Source organism: Mytilus trossulus, chromosome 14 (genome assembly GCF_036588685.1).
Source record: "Mytilus trossulus isolate FHL-02 chromosome 14, PNRI_Mtr1.1.1.hap1, whole genome shotgun sequence".
In the NCBI taxonomy this organism is placed as follows: Eukaryota; Metazoa; Mollusca; class Bivalvia; order Mytilida; family Mytilidae; genus Mytilus; species Mytilus trossulus.
Window position 1 is genome coordinate 14533830 of NC_086386.1, and position 20150 is coordinate 14553979.

A 20150-nucleotide genomic window follows, 5' to 3' on the forward strand; every position below is an offset into this window, starting at 1 on the left:
TTCCAATTTTGAGTATATATAAAATTATAACGTAAGCATAACATTTGCCTCAATGTAGTTACTGCCCTGTGATAAAAGTGAGGTATGTGTATCTGACACAATATAACTCAAGGTAAATGAAACCCTTTTTCAGACATTTCAAGTATATTTTAAATAATATTAATAATTTTATTATATGAACTTTTCGGAAGTGTTTCACGACTTTTTTTGTGGAAAAATGAATTTTATGAAGAATCTGTTGCCATCTAATACTTTCGAATAGACCTGCAGAGTTTATTTTCAATGCATTGTAAGTCAGGTTATGTATTTTGAAACTACCACAGAACAAACCATTTATTTTTGTGATTATCAAGGCCCCCCTCTTTATATTAAACAGTTGCCTCCTTAGAAGGACACTATATGGACAACTAGCTGGATAAATAATAAAACACACGGACAATAACAGTAAGGGTACGACCTTTTGTTATTTTAAGATGGGAATGGGGCAGCACGATTTTTTGCGGATTTGTTTAATCATTTTTAAAGTATTAACTTGTCGCTAAGCATGCCTATTGATTCCAGCTCTTTCCAGGCCACAATATTTACATTCAAAGACCTCCTGCCACCTCCCCCTTTTAACCCCAAAAATTAATTGATTTTCTACTTAAACACGAGTTTAAATTGATTGATTGTTAGTTGTTTGCTTTTAATGTCAAGCGACTAATATTTCAAATATAGTTTAGACAGGACGCGAAATTTAAAGTCATGTACGAAAAATGTATACAATATCATAACAAGTAAGGAGATGTGGTATGACTGCCAATTTGGCAACTATCAATTGGAGATCAATGAAGTAGTATTATCAATTATAACCAACCGTACGGCCTTTGACAAAAAATGACAAATACCCATACTGTATATCAGTTATAAAAGGCCACGACAAAAAAAAATGTGAAACAATTAAGACGAAATAAACTAACGGCATAAGGGACGACATCAAAAGTTCAATGAAGTATAACTAGAGGCTCTTAAGAGCCTGTGTTGCGCACCTTGGTTTATGAGTGTATTAAACAAAGGAAAATGATGGATTCATGACAAAATTGTTTTTGGTGATTGTGATCTGTTCGTAGATCATACTTTACTCATCATTCTTGCTACTTACTATTTTCTCTATCTGTAAGGAACTTACATTGTAGCCCTTTAGTTACAGAGGAACACATTTTGTAAAAACTTACCCAAATTTACCAAATTAATGAAAATTGTTAAAAATTGACTATAAAGGGCAATAACTCCTAAAGGGGTCAATTGACCATTTCGGTCATGTTGACTTATATGTAGATCTTAATTTGATGAACATTAATGCTAATTGCAGTTTATCTCTATATATGATAGCATTCAAGAAAATAACCAAAAACGGCTAAATGTCTTTAAAAAAATACCGTTTTGGGGGACAGCAACCAACCAACCAGTTGTACAATTCATATGATTTTTTTTAGAGCAGATATATAAAAATATTCTTTAAATAATGATTTTGGCTCAGTTTGGTTGAATTTGGTCCAGTAGTTTCAGAGGAGAAGATTTTTGTAAAAAAATTACGAAAAATTGGTAAAAAAATGACTATAAAGTGCAATAACTCCGTAAGGGATCAACTTACCATTTCATTCATGTTAATTTTTTTGTAGATCTTACTTTGGTGAACATAATGGCTGTTTACAGTTGATCTCTATCTATAATAATTTTCAAGATAATAACAGAAAACGGACAAAATTTCCTTAAAATTACCATTAAAATTATTCAGGGACAGTAACCCAACAACCCATTGTCCGATTCATCTGAAAATTTCAGGGCAGATAGATCTTGACCTAGTTAACAATTTTATCCCTTGTCAGATTTGCTGAATGCTTTGGTTTCAGAGTGATAAGCCAAAATATACATTTAACCCCTATGTTCTATTTTTAGCCATGGAGGCCATCTTTGTTAGTTTGTTAGTTTGTCGGGTCACCGGACACAAATTTTAAACTAGATACCCCAATGATGGTTGTGGCTAAGTTTGGTAAAATTTGGTCCAGTAGTTTCAGAGGAGAAAATTTGTTTATAAGTAATCGACGACGGACGCTCAAAATTCGGATTTGTGGACATATTTTTCCTGTCGACAGGAATACATAACTTTTGTATTAAAAGATAAACAGATAAACATTATCTGTTTTATGTTAAATTATTTGTAAATTCTGTTTTATATATAAAATGTTCTTTAAATGTGTGCAATTTGTTGTTTTTTTTTCTCCAAATAATCCATATTTTTTTAACGAAAGTTTACTTTTGAACACTATTTTTATTTGTTTTTTTTAAACTGAAAAAAGTTTTAAATGTCTGAATATCTATATTATTTCTTTTTATTAAACATAATTTGGCTAATTTATAAACTTTGTTAAGCTCATGTGGCTCTATTCAACTAATAAAATGTAATTCTGCGGTCACACTAGGCAACGATCGCACTACGATCTGTAAAAAAATGCAAATGTTGACGATCGAAGCGCGATCTTGAAGATCACAGTAAGGTCGTATCACGGTCGTGGTGAGGTCTTCAAGTTCGTGATGAGCGTATACAAATATGAACATGTTCAAAGCAATCGTGGTGGAATCAGGTATTAGTGAGTTCGCACTAAGGTCGTGGTAAGATCGCAAAGGTCGCTGTATCATTATAGCGAGAGCGTAGTGAAAGCGTGATTCTATTCGGAGAGACCAGTACCATAGTGTGGAAACGGAACTGTACGGTTTTCTAATAATTTGTTCATTCGGGAGACTGTCAAAAGGGGCCCCGACATTTGCAAAATAACAAGTTGCTTGAAGATAATTTGATGAACTCTTATGTTACTATATATAGCTATGTAACGTTTCTGCTTCAGGTTTTGGTAGCTTAAATATTCTCATAAAGAACCAATAAAATAATAAGAAAGCTATGTGCATCCAAACGTTTTCCTTAGAATGATGGAGCTCCATGATGTGTGAAACGGTCAAATTTGCCACACAACAGGGATCAAAAATGTATTAAAAAAACGACGAAAAATGTCTAAAAAAAAATCGAAAAATCAATGTTTGCTACCTGAATTTCCACATGTACCTTTTCTGATATATAGTCGTACCTGTCTGAAAGTTTTGAAGTCAGTGTTCCAGTAAAAATCCAAATATATTCATTTTCTCCATGTCGGATATTTTTATTGACTGTACAATCGCTTGCAAGTTTACTGTACAATCACTCTGAGCCTTTCTGAACAATATCAATGAGAAGAACATAAACCGTGTACTATCTCTTCTGCCACATTCATGATTAGTTTATGTTTTCCATGACACTTCTGTCATATAAATATTTATTAAAACTACTGTAATCCAATGCTGCAACACATGTCTGGAATGATTATCTCTCCTTTTTCTGTTACAATTTGATATCAGATAGTTATTTTGTTTTGTAATCAATTTTTTATACCTAAATTGCACACTCAAAAGTTGAGTCTGATTTAGCGGACCCGGCATGAGGGGAGAGGGAGTGTTGATGATTGAAACCCCATTCAAGTTTTTCGCTTTTTTTTTATTTTGTGGAATTTCAGGGTGTTCCGTGGTTTGGATCCCGCACCTGATCTGATATCGTCATTGATAGTATTAAATGATGATCCGATCATTCAACTGATTTTTTTTTATAGTATGTGTTGTGATAGGGTTTTTTATTTTTTTAGAAATGAGCGCACACAGACATTTCTAACCCCGCCAAATTCTGTATGTACCTGTTTTAAGTCAAAAGCCCGTAGTTCAGTGTTTGTCGTGTTTTCGTGTATGTCATATATGTTTTTCGTAATTTTTTTTTTATTTTGAATTAGGCCGTCAGTTTGTGTATTAATTCTTATTTTTCATGTCGGAACCTGTTATTGCCGACTATAATTGCTTAAATCCATTTATTTTTTTAACTTTGAAAATCCTATCACATCTCCTTTTTTATTGAAGATATAAATAATTATGGTTTGATAAAATGTTGTTCTCACTAAAAAAAAAAATTTTCGGATTCTATAGTTAGGAATATTGAAAAGTTCCCGATATAAAAAAAAACATGTTGTTTTCTCTGTCTTTCAGATAACAAGGCCTCTCCAATCCTTGATAACATTTAATTTTACTTGAGCTTTTTCTTCCAGTAGTTATAGCTTGTAGTAAACAGAAATCTCATTGGAAATTATACCACATCTTCTAATTTTAATATCGTGTTTATTGACATCTAATACGTGTCTTTTCTTGGATCCGTGGTTAGCTACCACCATTTCACATTCGAATTCCTTTATCAAGTTACAATATCCCGATCCTATGATGAATTTTTTTTTTGTTTTATTGTTCAAATATGTATTTATTATTTTTTTTTAAATTGCTGGTCAAAAACATATTAAGTAAAATTCGAAATATGCTAATTACCCTTGCAGAGCATCTAGTCACCTTTTTATATATATAAATATTTATTTTGTACGAGGATTATTTTCATTTTTATTTTAGATTAGATTCTTAACATAATTTGTACTGTCCTTTTCTTTTTGTCTTGTATACTTATTCAGTGGTTGGTTGTTTATGTGTTCAATTTGTTTTTCGTTCATTTTTTGTACATGAGTTAGCCGTTAGTTTTCTCGTTTTACAATGTTATTTCGGGGCCTTTAAAGTTTTATAGCTGACTATGCGGTATGGACTTTGCTCATTGTTGACCGTCGTGCGATGACCTATTGTTGGTAATTTCTGTCATTTTGGTCTCTTGTGGAGAGTTGTCTATTTGGCAATGATACCACATCTTCTTTTTTTATATCTATTGTATACATTTTGTTTTTGTCTCTGATATAGTCACCTTAAAAGGGTTCCTTGATAGGATCTTAATTGTTAAAATGACTGGTTTTGTGCTTATTTTCATTTCAAATACCATGTATGAATATAATAGGACAGACAAGGAATATGGAACGCCATAGTTGTGTCACAGTGGAAAAATGGACAAAAATATATTTTGATACTTTTTGGACATTTTGTTAAAGATTTTGTAAAACCAGTGATTTTGTTATATTTGCAATATTTCACTAGGGATTTTGATATTTTTATTGTGCAAGATTTAAGTCAAGTTTAGAAGATTAAGCTATTATAATTTCATGTTTTAATTTTTTTTTTTTAAATGGCGACATTTTACTTCAAAATGATCTATTATTCCTGAGACTACTATAACACATGTTATAGTAGTCTCAGATTATTCGTATTTGACAAGCCAAGGCTTTAATCACATAAATAAGTCTGTATGTTCTATAATTGATAATTATTATCTACATGTATGTGTTAATTTTTCTGTTATCCCTTATTTGAATTTTCTCACTCATTTAGAGAAATATTTGTCAAGTACAAGTAGTTTTGGTTTGTTATATAAACTATGTTGTTATTTTGATGTGGCAAATTGGATTTAGTATTACACTGAGCAGTCTAAACTCTGTACAATTGTATTCCATGCTGAACTTATTAAATTACACATCGCGCTAACCAGAGTCGTCTTTTGTTACAAGAGCTAGTCCCAGAGTCAGAGTCCGTACTGTTTATTGTGTGTGTGTGGTTCCAGACCAACACATTTCCCAGTCACAGATACACCCATAATCTATTTGTGATAGCTGTCTTTCGTTGTTCATATTTAGTATATGCTGTGAAAATTTAATTATTTTTAGCGTTTTTTCTCGATTATGAGTGCCCTTTTATTATGTTCACATGGTTCAGTAGTTAACAATTATGTTGTGCAATAACATCATAATGATCAGTTTAATTATTATTAAATTGTGCAGATCTGGTATTATATTCAGCACTTTAATCAATATACTTTTGTCTTTATATTCAGTACTTTTAAAAATATCTTCTGTCAACATATTAATATATTATGTAAATTTCTCATTATGTTGATTACAGAAACCGAAATATTCAGTGGTCACACTTTTTATACGCCCGTCGTCTTTAGACGGGACGTATTATGGTATACCGTTGTCCGTCCGTCTGTCCGTCCGTCGTCCACACTTCGGACAATAACTCAAAAACGCTTTCACCAATTTCCATGAAACTTAAGTGAATTGTTTATATCTATTGACGTAAGCTCCCTTTCGTTTTTTTTTAATTTCAAATTTTAAGTTTTGGATTTATGGGGCTTTATTTATAAAAAAGGGGGTCCGTTGTCCACACTTCGGATAATAACTCTAAAACGCTTTCACCAATGTCCATGAAACTTTGGTGAATTGTTTATATCTATTGATGTAAGCAAGCTCCCTTTCAATTTTTATAAATTTCAGATTTTAAGTTTTGGATTTATGGGGCTTTATTCATAAAAAAGGGAGATTTTTAACACTTCGGACAATAACTCTAAAACGCTTTCACCAATGTCCATGAAACTTTGGTGAATTGTTTATATCTATTGATGTAAGCAAGCTCCCTTTCAATTTTTATAAATTTCAGATTTTAAGTTTTGGATTTATGGGGCTTTATTCATAAAAAAAGGGAGATTTTTAACACTTCGGACAATAACTCAAAAAGGCTTTCACCAATGTCCATGACACTTTGGTGAATTGTTTATATCTATTGATGTAAGCTCCCTTTCAATTTTTATAAATTTAAGATTTTACATTTCCGTGTTATGAATTTTTATGCTTAAAAAAGGGGGGATTTTCCAATTTTGGGACAATAACTAACACTTTTAAAAACAAGTTAAAAGAGCAACGGGCGTATCATGCGCTAAAGTGCAGCATTTTATTATCAGAACTGTTATAATTATGTTGAGTGAAATAAATATTATGTTCTGTAGACTGATCATTATGTTCAGTAAAATAAATATTATGTTCAGTTCAAACAACTTTATGATCAGTGGTCAAAATGTTTTATGTTTGGTTCAACAAATATTATACTAGGTGGTTAATCAATTACTTTCAGTGCCTTTTTTCATTATGTGGTGGTGGTAGACTTCCGAAAATAACCGAAAACATGTATATTTTTTTCGGGTTTATTTTCATACTGGCAACATGTCGTCTGCTATACAACGTGCTCTTGTAGAGCTTAATCTGCAAATCTTTCAAATTAAATTTTTTAAAGATGATAGGATAGAAGATGACACTTTTCAGTACCTTACTGATCAAGACTTGACCAGACTAGGTGTTGAAACTATTGGTGATAGAATAAAGATTGAGGGAAGCAATGAGGATGACTCTGTGACTATATGACACAAACATTAACAACTATAGGTCATCATAATGCCCCCAATAGTTAGAAAAAGCCCCCGCATAGTCAGCTATAAAAGAGGGGGAAAGATACCAGAGGGAGTGTCCCCGAAATGCTGTGTGGTAGACAGTGTTATTAATTAAATATTAGCGCCCTTGGTAAAACTTCAAGTTTCATAATTAATGTATTTCATTGTTAAATAATTTACATGAAGCATATGAGTATATATTTGTTAATTGCATAGCTTTTGCTATTTGAATTCGTTGGTTAAAGATATTTATTTATATTGTAAAGTTTAATATTTGCATCGTCGCAAAATCTTTGGTTACCTCTTTGTATATGTTACAGGCATTTTCTGAATTTAGGCATTTTGTAAAATGACTGAATTTTTAGGCATTTTCTAAAATGCCTAAAGTTGACAGGCATTTTGTAAAATGCCTAAAAAACCCTAGTCATTTTGTAAAATGCCTGAAATTTTTAATGAAAATTACACAAAATGCCTGGTCTATTTCAGGCAAATTGTGTAAATATGCAATACATGAATTAGATGATAGAAATATATTGTAAAACTACAAAAAAGTATTGATTTAAATATATTTAAGATTATTCTTTATAAATCTAGCCTGCAGGTTAAGTTTTTATGTTTTACTAGTTTTAGTGTCTATAATTAGAAACTCCAACAAATTTGAGTAAGTACTCACTCTGTATTTCATTAATGATCTTCTTTTCATCATGGCAGAATGTTATGATGTTCTAACACCAGAACAAAGATTTACAAACCAATTAATTGAAAATTCTGATTCTAATCAGAAAAGTATATTATGGAACAGAGAATAATATGAAACTATTTTGAACAAAATTAAGATTGGATTAAAAGGACATTCATCGGATTATTATCATATGCAAAGGTAGGTGCATTTCTACTGTTGAGCTGTAATTTATTTTAAAGTGTTCATAAAAGCGTTAATAAGAAAAGCTATAGGCTCCTATGCTCATCTTGCAAAATATTGAAAATAAAAATATGATGCACTCATTCTAACAAATGGACAAGTGAAAAAGTACATGATCACATATAAAAATTAAGTTGACAACTTGTAATAACGTTAATTATAAATAAGAAGATGTGATATGATTGCCAATGAGACAACTCTCATTAAGTTACCTCACAGACCTCTTGAATATGAATGAAATATTTGCCACTGGAAATTTAGCATGCACCAATTCATTGACAAAACATTGAGACTTTTTGTTTTTTTTTCTTTTTTTCTGCTACTAAATTGTTTTTTTAATCTAATTGTATAAGGCAACCGTTGAAAAATTACAAATTAACAAATTTATATACTTTGAAATTGCAGATTTGATGTGTTACACTGTGGTGATGTCGAAAAATTGATTAAAAAGCGACTGTCATTGACAGATCCTATCCTAAATTATGCATATGCAGAGGAAATATACAGCATTATAATGAGAGCACATTTGACTAGTGGACATGGTGGAAAAGATAAAATGTTAAAAGATGTCAACAAGAAGTACGCGAATGTGACAAGGCATGCTCTGAATTTGTTTAAAGAAATGTGCGAAGAATGTCAACTCAAAAAAAGGAAAATTGCCAGTTAAGGTCTAGTTGTTAAGCCATTGATAAGTAAGGACTTTAACAGTAGAGCTCAGGTTGATCTAGTAGACATGCAGTCTATGAGAGATGGTGATTTCAGATTTATCATGCATTATCAAGATCATCTGACCAAGTTTGCTATATTGCGAGCACTTACATCAAAGCACGCATCAGAAGTCGCCTATCAGCTACTAGATATATTTTTACTTTTTGGTGCCCCACATATCCTGCAGTCGGATAACGGACGTGAATTTACGGCCAATATTATAAAAGAACTGAAAGACATGTGGGCAGATTGTACAAAAGTTCATGGAAAACCTCGACATCCTCAGTCACAAGGAAGTGTTGAAAGAGGAAATACAGATATCAAAGACATGCTGGTTATCTGAATGAGAGAGAACAACAGTAAAAAGTGGAATATAGGGTTGAAATTTGTTCAGTTTGAAAAAACCAACAGTCATCATTCTGGTAAAAACAGATCACCATACAAGGCAATGTTTGGCTGTGATGCTAAGATAGGACTATCATCATCATCACTACCTCAAGAGATTCTTGGTTCTTTGCAGACCGAGGAAGATCTGATTCAGCATTTTCAAAGCTCTGATAAGCCAGATGAAATAAGCAATGAAAGGCCAAATGAGTTAAGTTCTGATAATCTAAACCTGAATTGATTATTCTTGTCTATCCTTTTTTTGATGCGTTTTGTTATTTGATTTAGCCATGTGATTATGGATGTTCCGAATTGAGTTTTCTCTTATACCCCAGTCCCACTAAGCCACGATCGCACTACGATCTGTGGAAAAAATGCAAATTTTGATGATCGTGTAGGTCGCAGTAAGGTCGTACCACGGTTGTGGTGAGATCTTCAAGATCGTGAAGAGCGTGGCCATCTTTAAACATGTTCAAAACAATCGTGGTGCGGTCGTGGCGAAATTAGGTCGTGGTAGAAGCGTAGTGAAAGCGCATTAAGATCGTAGTAAGATCGCAAAGGTCGCTGTACAATCGTTGCGAGAGCGTAGCGAAAGCGTGTTTCTATTCGGAGAGATTGCGTTACGATCTCACATCGACGTTATCACGACCTACAACGAAGCGAAGAAGAACAGACAATTGTGGTCTCGGTCGTATATTGGTATGACGTTGGCGTCGTCGTCGTCGTCGTCCGAAAACATTTGGTGTTTTCGCACTTTAACTTAAGTATAAGGAAACACGTGAAATTTAAACGCAAGGTTTATGACCATAAAAGGAAGGTTGGGATTGATTTTGGGAGTTCTGGTCCCAACAGTTTAGGAATTAGGGACAAAAAGGGCCCAAATTAGTATTTTACTTGGTTTCGCACAAGAACTTTCAGTAAACAGAATTCTATTAAAGGAGTAGGTACGGTAAGACTCCTTTTTGGCCCCAAAATATAGCAATTTTACAAAATTGTGATAATGTAATCGTTAAGCCATTTATTGGAAAGTAGAATGATTCTGGTACATAAATATGGGCTGTTTTTGACAATACAATGCACATATATCGGGTTCTAGCATCATAAAGTCACGCTAAATTACTGAAATCTTCACAATTTCAGCATTTTAGACAAATTTTAGACGGTTTCTGTCTAAAATCATCTTCGCTGGCCAAGGGTTACGAGAGAGCGGGAGTGGATCGTAACCCTTGGCTAGCGAAGATGGTCTAAAATGAAAGTGGCCAGATTCGTGTTCATCCATAATATTGAAATTTAAGTTGTATTTGATGATAATACATAATAAATATAAAGGTTGAGGATGAACACGGATGCGGCATTTTTCATTTTTGACCAAAACCATCTGAAAAGTGACGTTTTTTGGCGAATTTGATAGATTTTTTTAATCAGTTGAAATCTTTCACAAAAACTAATTGAATCAATTGAAATAGACACTCAGGTGTTTAAAAAGTGTCTAAAATATTTCGTCAGATGAACTTGAAAATTGAGGCCAAGATCGGCTCTTACCGAACCTACGTCTTTTAACATAAGGTTTATGACCACAAAAAGAAGGTTGGGATTGATTTTGAGAGTTTTGGTCCCAACAGTTTAGGAATTAGGGGCCAAAAACGGTCCAAAACAAGCATTTTTCTTAGTTTTTGCACAATATCTTTAGTATAAGAAAATAGAAATCTATGAAATTTTCACACAAGGTTTATGACGACAAAAGGAAGGTTGTGATTGATTTTGGGAGTTTTTGTTTTCGTATAAAGCTGTGCCCTGCGGAGCATCTGGTTCTTTTAGTGGCCCAATTATACTATAGGTATTTTTTATACGACCTCAAACATTTTTTTGGATCGGATAATGGTATGATGTCGTTTTCGTCTGCATCGTCCGAAGCCCAATTGGTTTCCGGACAGTTTCTTTAGTTAAAAAAAAATAGATCTTAATGATTTTTTTTCTAAAGGGTCAATACCACAAAAGGAAGGTTGGGATCGATTTTGGGGATGGTTGTCCAACCGTTTTGGAATAAGAAGCCCAAAACAAGGATTTTTCTAGTAAGGATAATAACTTGTGTATAAGTATTTCATTTGCTCTGAAATTGTACCACAATGTTTAAAACCACAAGTAGAAGGTTTGGATTCGTTTACGGGGTTATGGGTCAAAAGTTTAGGAATAAAGGACCAAAAAGGGACCAAAAGCCAGCATTTTTCTAGTTCCAAGACAATAAATTTTGTGTTATTGTATTGACTTCTCTAAAATTGTACCACAATGTTCTACATAACAAAGGGGAGGCTAGGATTAAGTTATGGAATAATTGCCCAAAATATGTAGGAATTAGTGGGGCCAAAAAAGGGCAAAAAAGAAGCATGTTTCTAGTTTCCAAACAAAAATTGTTTAGGTGAATGAATCTCTCTGAAATCGTAACACAAGGTTCCATACTACAAGGGAAATGATGGGATTGAGTTGAAGGGTTATTGCTTAAAAAGAGGGTTTCAATAAGTTTTTTTTTAGGGGGGGTTAATTTTTTTAAGGGATTCCTTTTTTTCAAAATTTTCGAAATTCGAATTTTGAAAAATTTCAAGAAGAAGCCTTCAATTGCGCAGTATTGTATAGTAGATTTGTTAGATCTCTGGCCACATTTATTTTGTGACAAAAACCTTAATTATGACAAAAATTCGATCACAATCCAAATTCAGACAGTATGAAGCTTCAATATTGTGACCAAATTTGCTCCAACCGTTCAGGGTTGCACCACTGGCGTCGTATAAAGATGTGCCCTGCGGAGCACCTGGTTGTTGTTGTAATTATAGTTTGTTTATTTAGATCTATTGTTTACATTTGTATATTAGTAAATTATTCATTTATGTAGTTGATATTGTATGTAGAGAGCCTTATTGAATTTTGGTTTAATCCTAATGAGTTTTTATTATATTATTATTATAACTCGCAACTCAACTTTTAAAACTCGCAACAAGACTTTTGTAACTCGCAACTCGACTTTTGTAACTTGCAACTCGACTTTCGTTTCTCACAACTCAATACTCGCAACTCGACTTTCTTAACTCGCAACTCAATACTCGATAAAAAGTGAATCTCTTGCGAATTGCCGAAATTATGTCAGATGCGGATTAAGGGGGGAGGGGGGGGGGAGGGTCCAGCCTCCCTTTATGGGAAAAAATCCTGCTAGCTTATAAAGGGAATCACCGAAGCTTGACTGGAGCGAGACGCCTCTTAGGCAGTTAGCGGCCCCCACCCACTTATGAAAATTACTGGATCCGCCACTGGATGTTGCCATCAAAACTGTGTCACTTAAAATAATTTGTCTCCGTGTATATTGTTATGCAATCTGTAACTTTACTACAATGGTTCTTTTATGGTTGCCATGGTAAGGGTTGTTTGGTTTTAAGGGGACAATAATTTGATGGTTTTGGGGGGGGGGGGGGGGGGAGGAGTTGACGAATAGATCTAATCATTTTGATCTGTTGCTACGCAAGTTTATATTTTACTACAGCAAAGCTTCATTTTTACTTTTTTATACGACCGTCAAAATTTTGACGGGACGTATTATGTTATACAAATGTCCGGTGTCCGTCCGTCTGTCTGTCTGTTCGGCGTAAACATGTCGCGCCGTAACTTGAGAACAACTTATCCAAATTTCACGAAACTTATTGTAGTTGTTTCTTATGATAGTCAAATGCTCTGTATACTTTTCGGTCAAAATAAGATTAAAACTTTTTGCGTTACGGCACTTTGTAACTAAAATAGGGTTGTTTTTTTTTTCATATGTCGCACTGTATATCAAAAACAATTTTTGATTATTGCTTAAAACTTTACACACTTCTTAGTTATATTAATTTTAAGATCTGTATACTTTTTGGTGATGATTCAAAATTTCATTTTTTTTTGGAGTTATTTAGTATTTTGTAAAAAAGGGGAGGGGATTTTTACATGTCGCGCCGTATCTCAAAAACGATTTATGATTATTGCTTAAAACTTTACACACTTTTTTTGTTATATTAAGCTCAAGATCTGTATACTTTTTGGTGATGATTTAAAATTTCGTTTTTCAGTTATTTAGTATTTTGTAAAAAAGGGGGAGGGTATTTTTACATGTCACGCCGTATCTCAAAATCTATTTATGATTGTTGCTTAAAACTTTACACATTTCTTTGTTATATTGATCTTAAGATCTGTATACTTTTTGGTGATGATTTAAAATTTCATTTTTCAGTTATTTAGTATTTTGTAAAAAAGGGGGAGGGTATTTTTACATGCATGTCACGCCGTATCTCAAAATCAATTTATGATCATTGCTTAAAACTTTACATACTACTTTGTAACATTAATCTTAAGATCTATATACTTTTTGGTTTTAATTCAAAATTTTATTTTAGTGATATTTAGTTTTTTGGGGTTCATCTGTATCTCAAAAACAATATTTGGTTATTGCTTAAAACTTTCTAAAAAAATATTTATGATTATTGCATTAAACTATCACACAAGACGCAAGGCGTATCATGCGCTCATGGCGCAGCTGTTTATTTTAATTTGTACACAATTTAGTTCCTGCATTTTAGGTTGCAGAGAGTTAATTTTCTTCATGCTCTGGGCATGTTGGGCAAAATAATTTCTTTCAAGTTTTATCAGCCTATAGCAAAGTTTTAAAAAATCCATTTAAAAGAATTGGTTGTCATATTTGTTTTAGCCCACTTTGCTATATTCATAAATTTTTATCCGTTATCATTGTCCGTTAACTTTTCTAAAATTGTAAAAACTGGTTTCCTCTGCATACTAATGAGCTTAATTATTTTACCAAACTAGGGAACAAGAAATCTTCATAGGGATACATGGATTGAACATTTTCTAAATGGATCCACAGAACTCTGTGTCTCACCTGCAGTTGTTGCTGTTAGTGTAAAAGTGTGATGTTGACTATAAAAGTGAGTATATTTATCAGTAAAATACAGAATTTAAAAAATAATATATGTGCATGCATCATACTCCATCCATGAACTATGGATAATAAAAACAATGTTATATCAATGACTGAAAAATATTCATAGATCTTATTTTAAGGGTTAACTTATTATAGCTCTTCATCTTTTATATACGCTTTGGATTTTAAATATTTTGGCCACGAGCATCACTGAAGAGACAAGTATTGTCGAAATGCGCATCTGGTGCAGAAAAAATGGTACCGTTAATGTATTTATTAAATTTTTGTCGAGCCTGCAACTTTTGTTGCAGAAAGCTCGACATAGGGATAGTGATCCGGCGGCGGCGGCTGCTACGGCGGCGGCGTTAGCTAACTTCTTAAAAGCTTTATATTTTAGAAGGTAGAAGACCTGAATGCTTCACACTTTGTATATAGATGCCTCATGTTACGAACTTTCGGTCAGTAACATGTCCAATGTCCTTGACCTCATTTTCATGGTTCAGTGAACACTTGAAAAAAAGTTAATATTTTTTGTAATGTTAAATTTTCTCTTATTATAACTAAATAATTACATTTGATGTATGTTTCATCATTATACTTTATTTTGATTGACTAACTGCACATTACGTGTTATTCCGTGAGCAATTGCATCACTCAATAAAACGTTTCATTCATGATAGCACGTGGTCCCACAATAAAGTGCACAGGTGAATAAAATACAAAATGTATAAAATTCGTGTTTTCATGATCATAACTAAAAAATGTAATTATAAGTATTGAATGCTTCTTTTTGTAACTTTATAGGGTTGTAAAAGCGTTGACCGTGCGCACATTTTTAGTTTAAAGCGCTTCCGCGCTTCATACAAAATGTACTTCGGTCAACGCTTTTACACCCCAATAAATTTACAAAAAGAAGCATTCAATTTTTAATTGGATAACTATATTTGGTATGTGCATTCCTTGCAAGGTCTTCATTCCCGTCAGACAGTTTTCACTTGACCTCGACCTCGACCTCATTTCATGGATCAGTGAACAAGGTTAAGTTTTGGTGGTCAAGTACATATCTCAGATACTATAATCAATAGGGCTAGTATATTCGGTGTATGGAAGGACTGTAAGGTGTACATGTCCAACTGGCCGATGTCATTGACCTCATTTTCATGGTTCAGTGGTTATAGTTAGATTTTTGTGTTTTGGTCTGTTTTTCTCATAATCTATGCAATAGATCTTCTATATTTGTTGTATGGAATGATTGTAAGGTGTACATGTCTAGCGAGCAGATGTCATCTGACCTTGACCTCATTTTCATGGTTCAGTGGTCAAAGTTAAGTTTTTGAGTTTTGGTCTTTTTATCTAATACTATATGCTATAGGTCAACTATATTTAGTGTATGGAAATATTTTATGATCTATATGTCAGTCGTGCAGGTTTAATTTGACCTTGACCTGATTTTCATGGTTCATTGCCCAGTGTTAAGTTTTTGTGTTTTGGTCTGTTTTTCTTAAACTATAAGTAATAGGTCAACTATATTTGTTGTATGGAAGCATAGCTGTACATGTCTGCCTGACATGGTTCATCTGACCTTGACATCATTTTCATGGTTCATTGGTCTTTTTTTTGTTATCTTGGTTAATGTAAGGTTTTTGTGACAGTCTTTAATAAAGCTTTTTACTTAGGACTATCAACATAATATCAATGATAAGTAAAGAAGGCGAGACATTTCAGCGTGTGCACTCTTGTTTTTCTTGTTCTAGTTTATCATGGAGACTGCAATGATAAATTATAAATCACAAAAAATCCTTAATCTCACCATTGCACGTGTCAGAAATGCTAAATATATGGACTCGTCTTAAAATTCCTTAATAATAACCCTGATTGGTAAGGTTACCGTAGTATTTGATGATTATTTAAGAAAATTGTACCCTGAATTTTATTTTTAGATTTCAGCAACAGAATGAAGAATTCCAAGAGTCTAATACGTTTATTAAACAGGATTTTATCATTGAATCAACATCCTACAAGAAGATAACATACAAATAAGTAATTATGTGCAGGGAAGAACATTTAAACAAAACTGTAAGAGACATACAGTGGTGGTGTATTTTTAAAGAGACCACAAGAACCTATAATAACTTGCCATGAGTGTATATTTTCCAGATAAAGTCTCAAAAGAGAAAATTTAGTTTTAAATGAAACATTTAAGTACAAAACATTGAAATAGTCCTTTCCATGTTGTGTGACATGTAGAAATTTTATGCTTTCACCATTCATGTAGCTCCAAATGTCCCTGTCCCCCTCCCCCCAAAAAAAACGCATTCGTATCCGACAGCAATCAATCGATGAAAAACACCAAACAAAAATCAAAAGGGAAACATACCATCGACACTTGATACATGTAGCATGCTCTGCATTGTGAATGAAAACTAAATCAACAAAGATTTTTTTAATGTTTTTTTGACATGAGACAAGCAATGAGAAGGTTCCTACCTTGGTACAGGCGTTTGAATAAATTATTTTTAGAATATTAAGTTGTTAAATGGATTAGAAAAAAATCTTTCGTTCTGTCTTTTGCCAGTAAGACCCTTTCCCCTGAGTAATTTGTTTCAAAGTTGATCAACAAATACAACTAAAATCCAGGATGCGAGTCATCGATGTACATGACTTTGCTTGTCTTCTTGCTTTATAGTCGTGCCTGTGACATGCGAAAGATACAGATAACAATCCTACGGCGTTAGCTATTTGTATTGAGCTTGGTATTTTATATGGTAATTGACTTTAACTGGAGGCTTCATACCTTGTGGCTAATACATGTATAACGAAAGTCTGTATTATGTCTGTTGGCCTTGACCTCATTTTTATTGTCAAGCAACTGCTTGAAAACAAATTTCTATTTTTATTATGTTATTTCCTCACTAACCTATTAATGAACTACCGAATTGGACTATTTAACGGGTTTGTAATAACATGAGCAACAGGATGGGTGCTACATTTATATGTGGAACAGGATCAGCATACCCTTCAGGAGCACCCGAGATCAAACCCATGGTGGGATTCGTGTTGCTTAGTCATTAGTTTTCTATGTGTCTTGTGAACTATTATTTGTCTAATTTGCACAGGTCATTAGTCAATGTTAAATTTAGTTTTTTTGTCTTTTTCTTTTAGCAATACTAGTATATAAAAATTCTTGTGAAGACTCGATTCGTGTTCATTTCCAATTAAAAAAATCATGTGCTAGATCAATTCACTTTGGGTTCATAGGTAGAAAATTTGTCTGTAGTTTTTTGAAAGTGCTTTAGGTCAAGGACAAAAAAAATCATTTTTTTGCAATTGAACACTCTTTTACTTGTAACGTAAAAGATGAAGAAAACCGAATAAGACTCCAATTAGTAATAGACTGAAATATCTTTTGTATGAAGTGTTACTGTTTTGTGGAGATTTAACTAACATTTCTTTTCATATCTAGAATTAAGTATTTGAATTGGATTCTGCCTTACTACCCTAAAAATCAAAATCTACTGCTGTCAAAATTATTATGCTATATTAAAACCACACAAAGAACAATACGAAGCAAAGTTCTATTTTCTTGCCGTTGAATAGAAAATAGCAGTGTTGGTAAAAATAAGGAATGTTGTTATAATTTTCAATGATACAACTATAATAATTCACCAAAGTTTTAGGTAGATATACGCAATTATAGTCGACTGTACGACCTTCATAGAGTGAGTAAAAGTCGCTATAAAAGGTTTAAACATGTGAAATATGAATATGAAACAATTCATATCAGAATATTAACTGCCTAATGTACATGTATAACAAAACAATTTACAAACAACAAATATTACCGAAATGAACCAACCATAACCACTAGACTACAGGTTCCTGACTTGATCCAAGGTTAATGTTATAAAAATATCTTGAAACATGTGCTTATTCTTTTAAATTATTACTGATAACAAACTGTCATGGTATCAAAAGAATCTTTTCTATCTATAAGAGAAACGTGAACTATATTAAAGACGTCATTGCATTTCAAGTGCTACAAGAAAGTATGAAATATTTAATATAGACGACTGCATATATATATAATCTACATATTTAGTTCTATTAATAAAACAAGGAGATGTGGTATGCCTCCCAACTAACAACAACAGAACAAGGATACTATATAAATAACCATAATGTTCAACGTCAGACGTCGACAAAATCGGTTTAACCCGCCATATTTATATGCACCTCTGTCCCAAGTCGGACAAAGTCATGTTATAGATATGTCTTTGTGTAGTTATACATTTAGTTTGATGAACGATATTCTGACATTGTGCTTTACATCTAGATGACATCTATTTTTTTCTCTCGGACCTATTCAGAACTTCTTGTATGGTGCGGACTTCCTAATATTGAAAAACTGTATTGGTGACCCCTGTCTGATAGTTTTGTATAATTTTGTTGCTAATGTGATTGAATTTGACTGTTTTTATGACAGCTCCTTTTACGCCTTTCACATAAATCATTAATGAAAACATCATTGCTCATGGAAAGCTGTAAAAGTCATCTTGATAACTAGCGAAACTAATCGTCAGGAAAAAACCCGCACTGGTTTACGCCAAAAAAATTGAATAACACCAGTTATGACATACAACAAATAACAACAATCAAAAAAAGTCGTGGCTTGAAACAGGCACATAACGAATGTGGTCATAAAGTCCATCAAAAGAATCCTCTTTAATGTATTAATGTGTTGAAATGAAAGAATAAATATAGCCATGGAGTTTTAAAATAAAATTCTTGTTTTTATCCCAAACCAACTTATGATATTTGTTGATGATTAATTTTTATTGATTGTTGATTGCTTTATGTCCAGTGGCAAATATTTCACGATGGTTCTGGACGAAAACAAGTTAAAAATAAATACAACAGGAACTAGTAGGTCTTTTAATAATAGAGGGCCATCCCGATGATGATCAGGGGGAATTTCGACTTCCACTGGAAAATAAAGGTATATAAGTAAGGGACAAAAATTTTGCCATGCAACAAGAAGAGTTGTTGCAAGGGTTCTTAGCGTGCAGAGATCTTGTCACTCTCTTTACTCGAGGCATTGGATTAAACCTCGATATATGCATTCTGACAGGACGTAGCTGCACATTTGATACATCTTTCACAGCCAGACGGACACCCCACTTTAACAAGCTTTTTACTGCCGATCGGAACAGGACCAAGTGAGCATATTTCTATTCCCAACTCACCCTTGGGGCTTATGATATTTGTGAAAGGTCCCCTTGTGATAGCATAACCGAGTTTTTTATTAGGTCTTGAATTTGACTACAACTTTCTGTACTTAAAAATGATTGAATTTGCAGTACTTAAAAATGACTGAAATTTTCAGTACTGAAAAATGACTGAAATTTTCAGTACTGAAAAATGGCTGAAATTTTCAGTACTGAAAAATGGCTGAAATTTTCAGTACTGAAAAATGGCTGAAATTTTCAGTACTGAAAAATGACTGAAATTTTCAGTACTGAAAATGACTGAAATTTTCAGTACTGAAAAATGGCTGAAATTTTCAGTACTGAAAAATGGCTGAAATTTTCAGTACTGATAAATGACTGTAATTTTCAGTACTGTAATCAACTTTTTCCCAACATTACTGAAAATGATATAAAAGGTAATGTACTGAATAGTGATGTTTCTTAAAGTACTGTTTATATAGCGGCATTTAATGTACTGTTTAGTAATGTTTCCTAAAAGTACTGTTTATATAGCGGCATTTAATGTACTGATTAGTACTGTTTCCTAAAAGTACTGCTTTTATAGCGGCATTTAATGTACATGTAAACGCTGGTCAAATTGTTGGTAGTGTAGTCTGTGTCTGCAAGCAGAAGAAAGCGTGCACAGTGTAGCATACCTTGGACATTTGTCTGTACGGATTA

The 20150-nt window shown here is 33.0% G+C and overlaps 1 protein-coding gene across 1 annotated transcript; it reads left to right on the forward strand.

Moving 5' to 3' along the window:
• Positions 1-8910: 8910 nt before the first annotated feature.
• LOC134697498 (KRAB-A domain-containing protein 2-like) lies at positions 8911-9228 on the forward strand. Its single transcript, XM_063559779.1, has one exon. The coding sequence runs from the start codon at positions 8911-8913 to the stop codon at positions 9226-9228; it is 318 nt and encodes a 105-aa protein (XP_063415849.1).
• Positions 9229-20150: the final 10922 nt, after the last annotated feature.

Bases quoted from the DNA above. Each gene is read 5' to 3' on its own strand.
- LOC134697498 (XM_063559779.1), top strand. From the start codon at position 8,911: ATGCAGTCTATGAGAGATGGTGATTTCAGATTTATCATGCATTATCAA.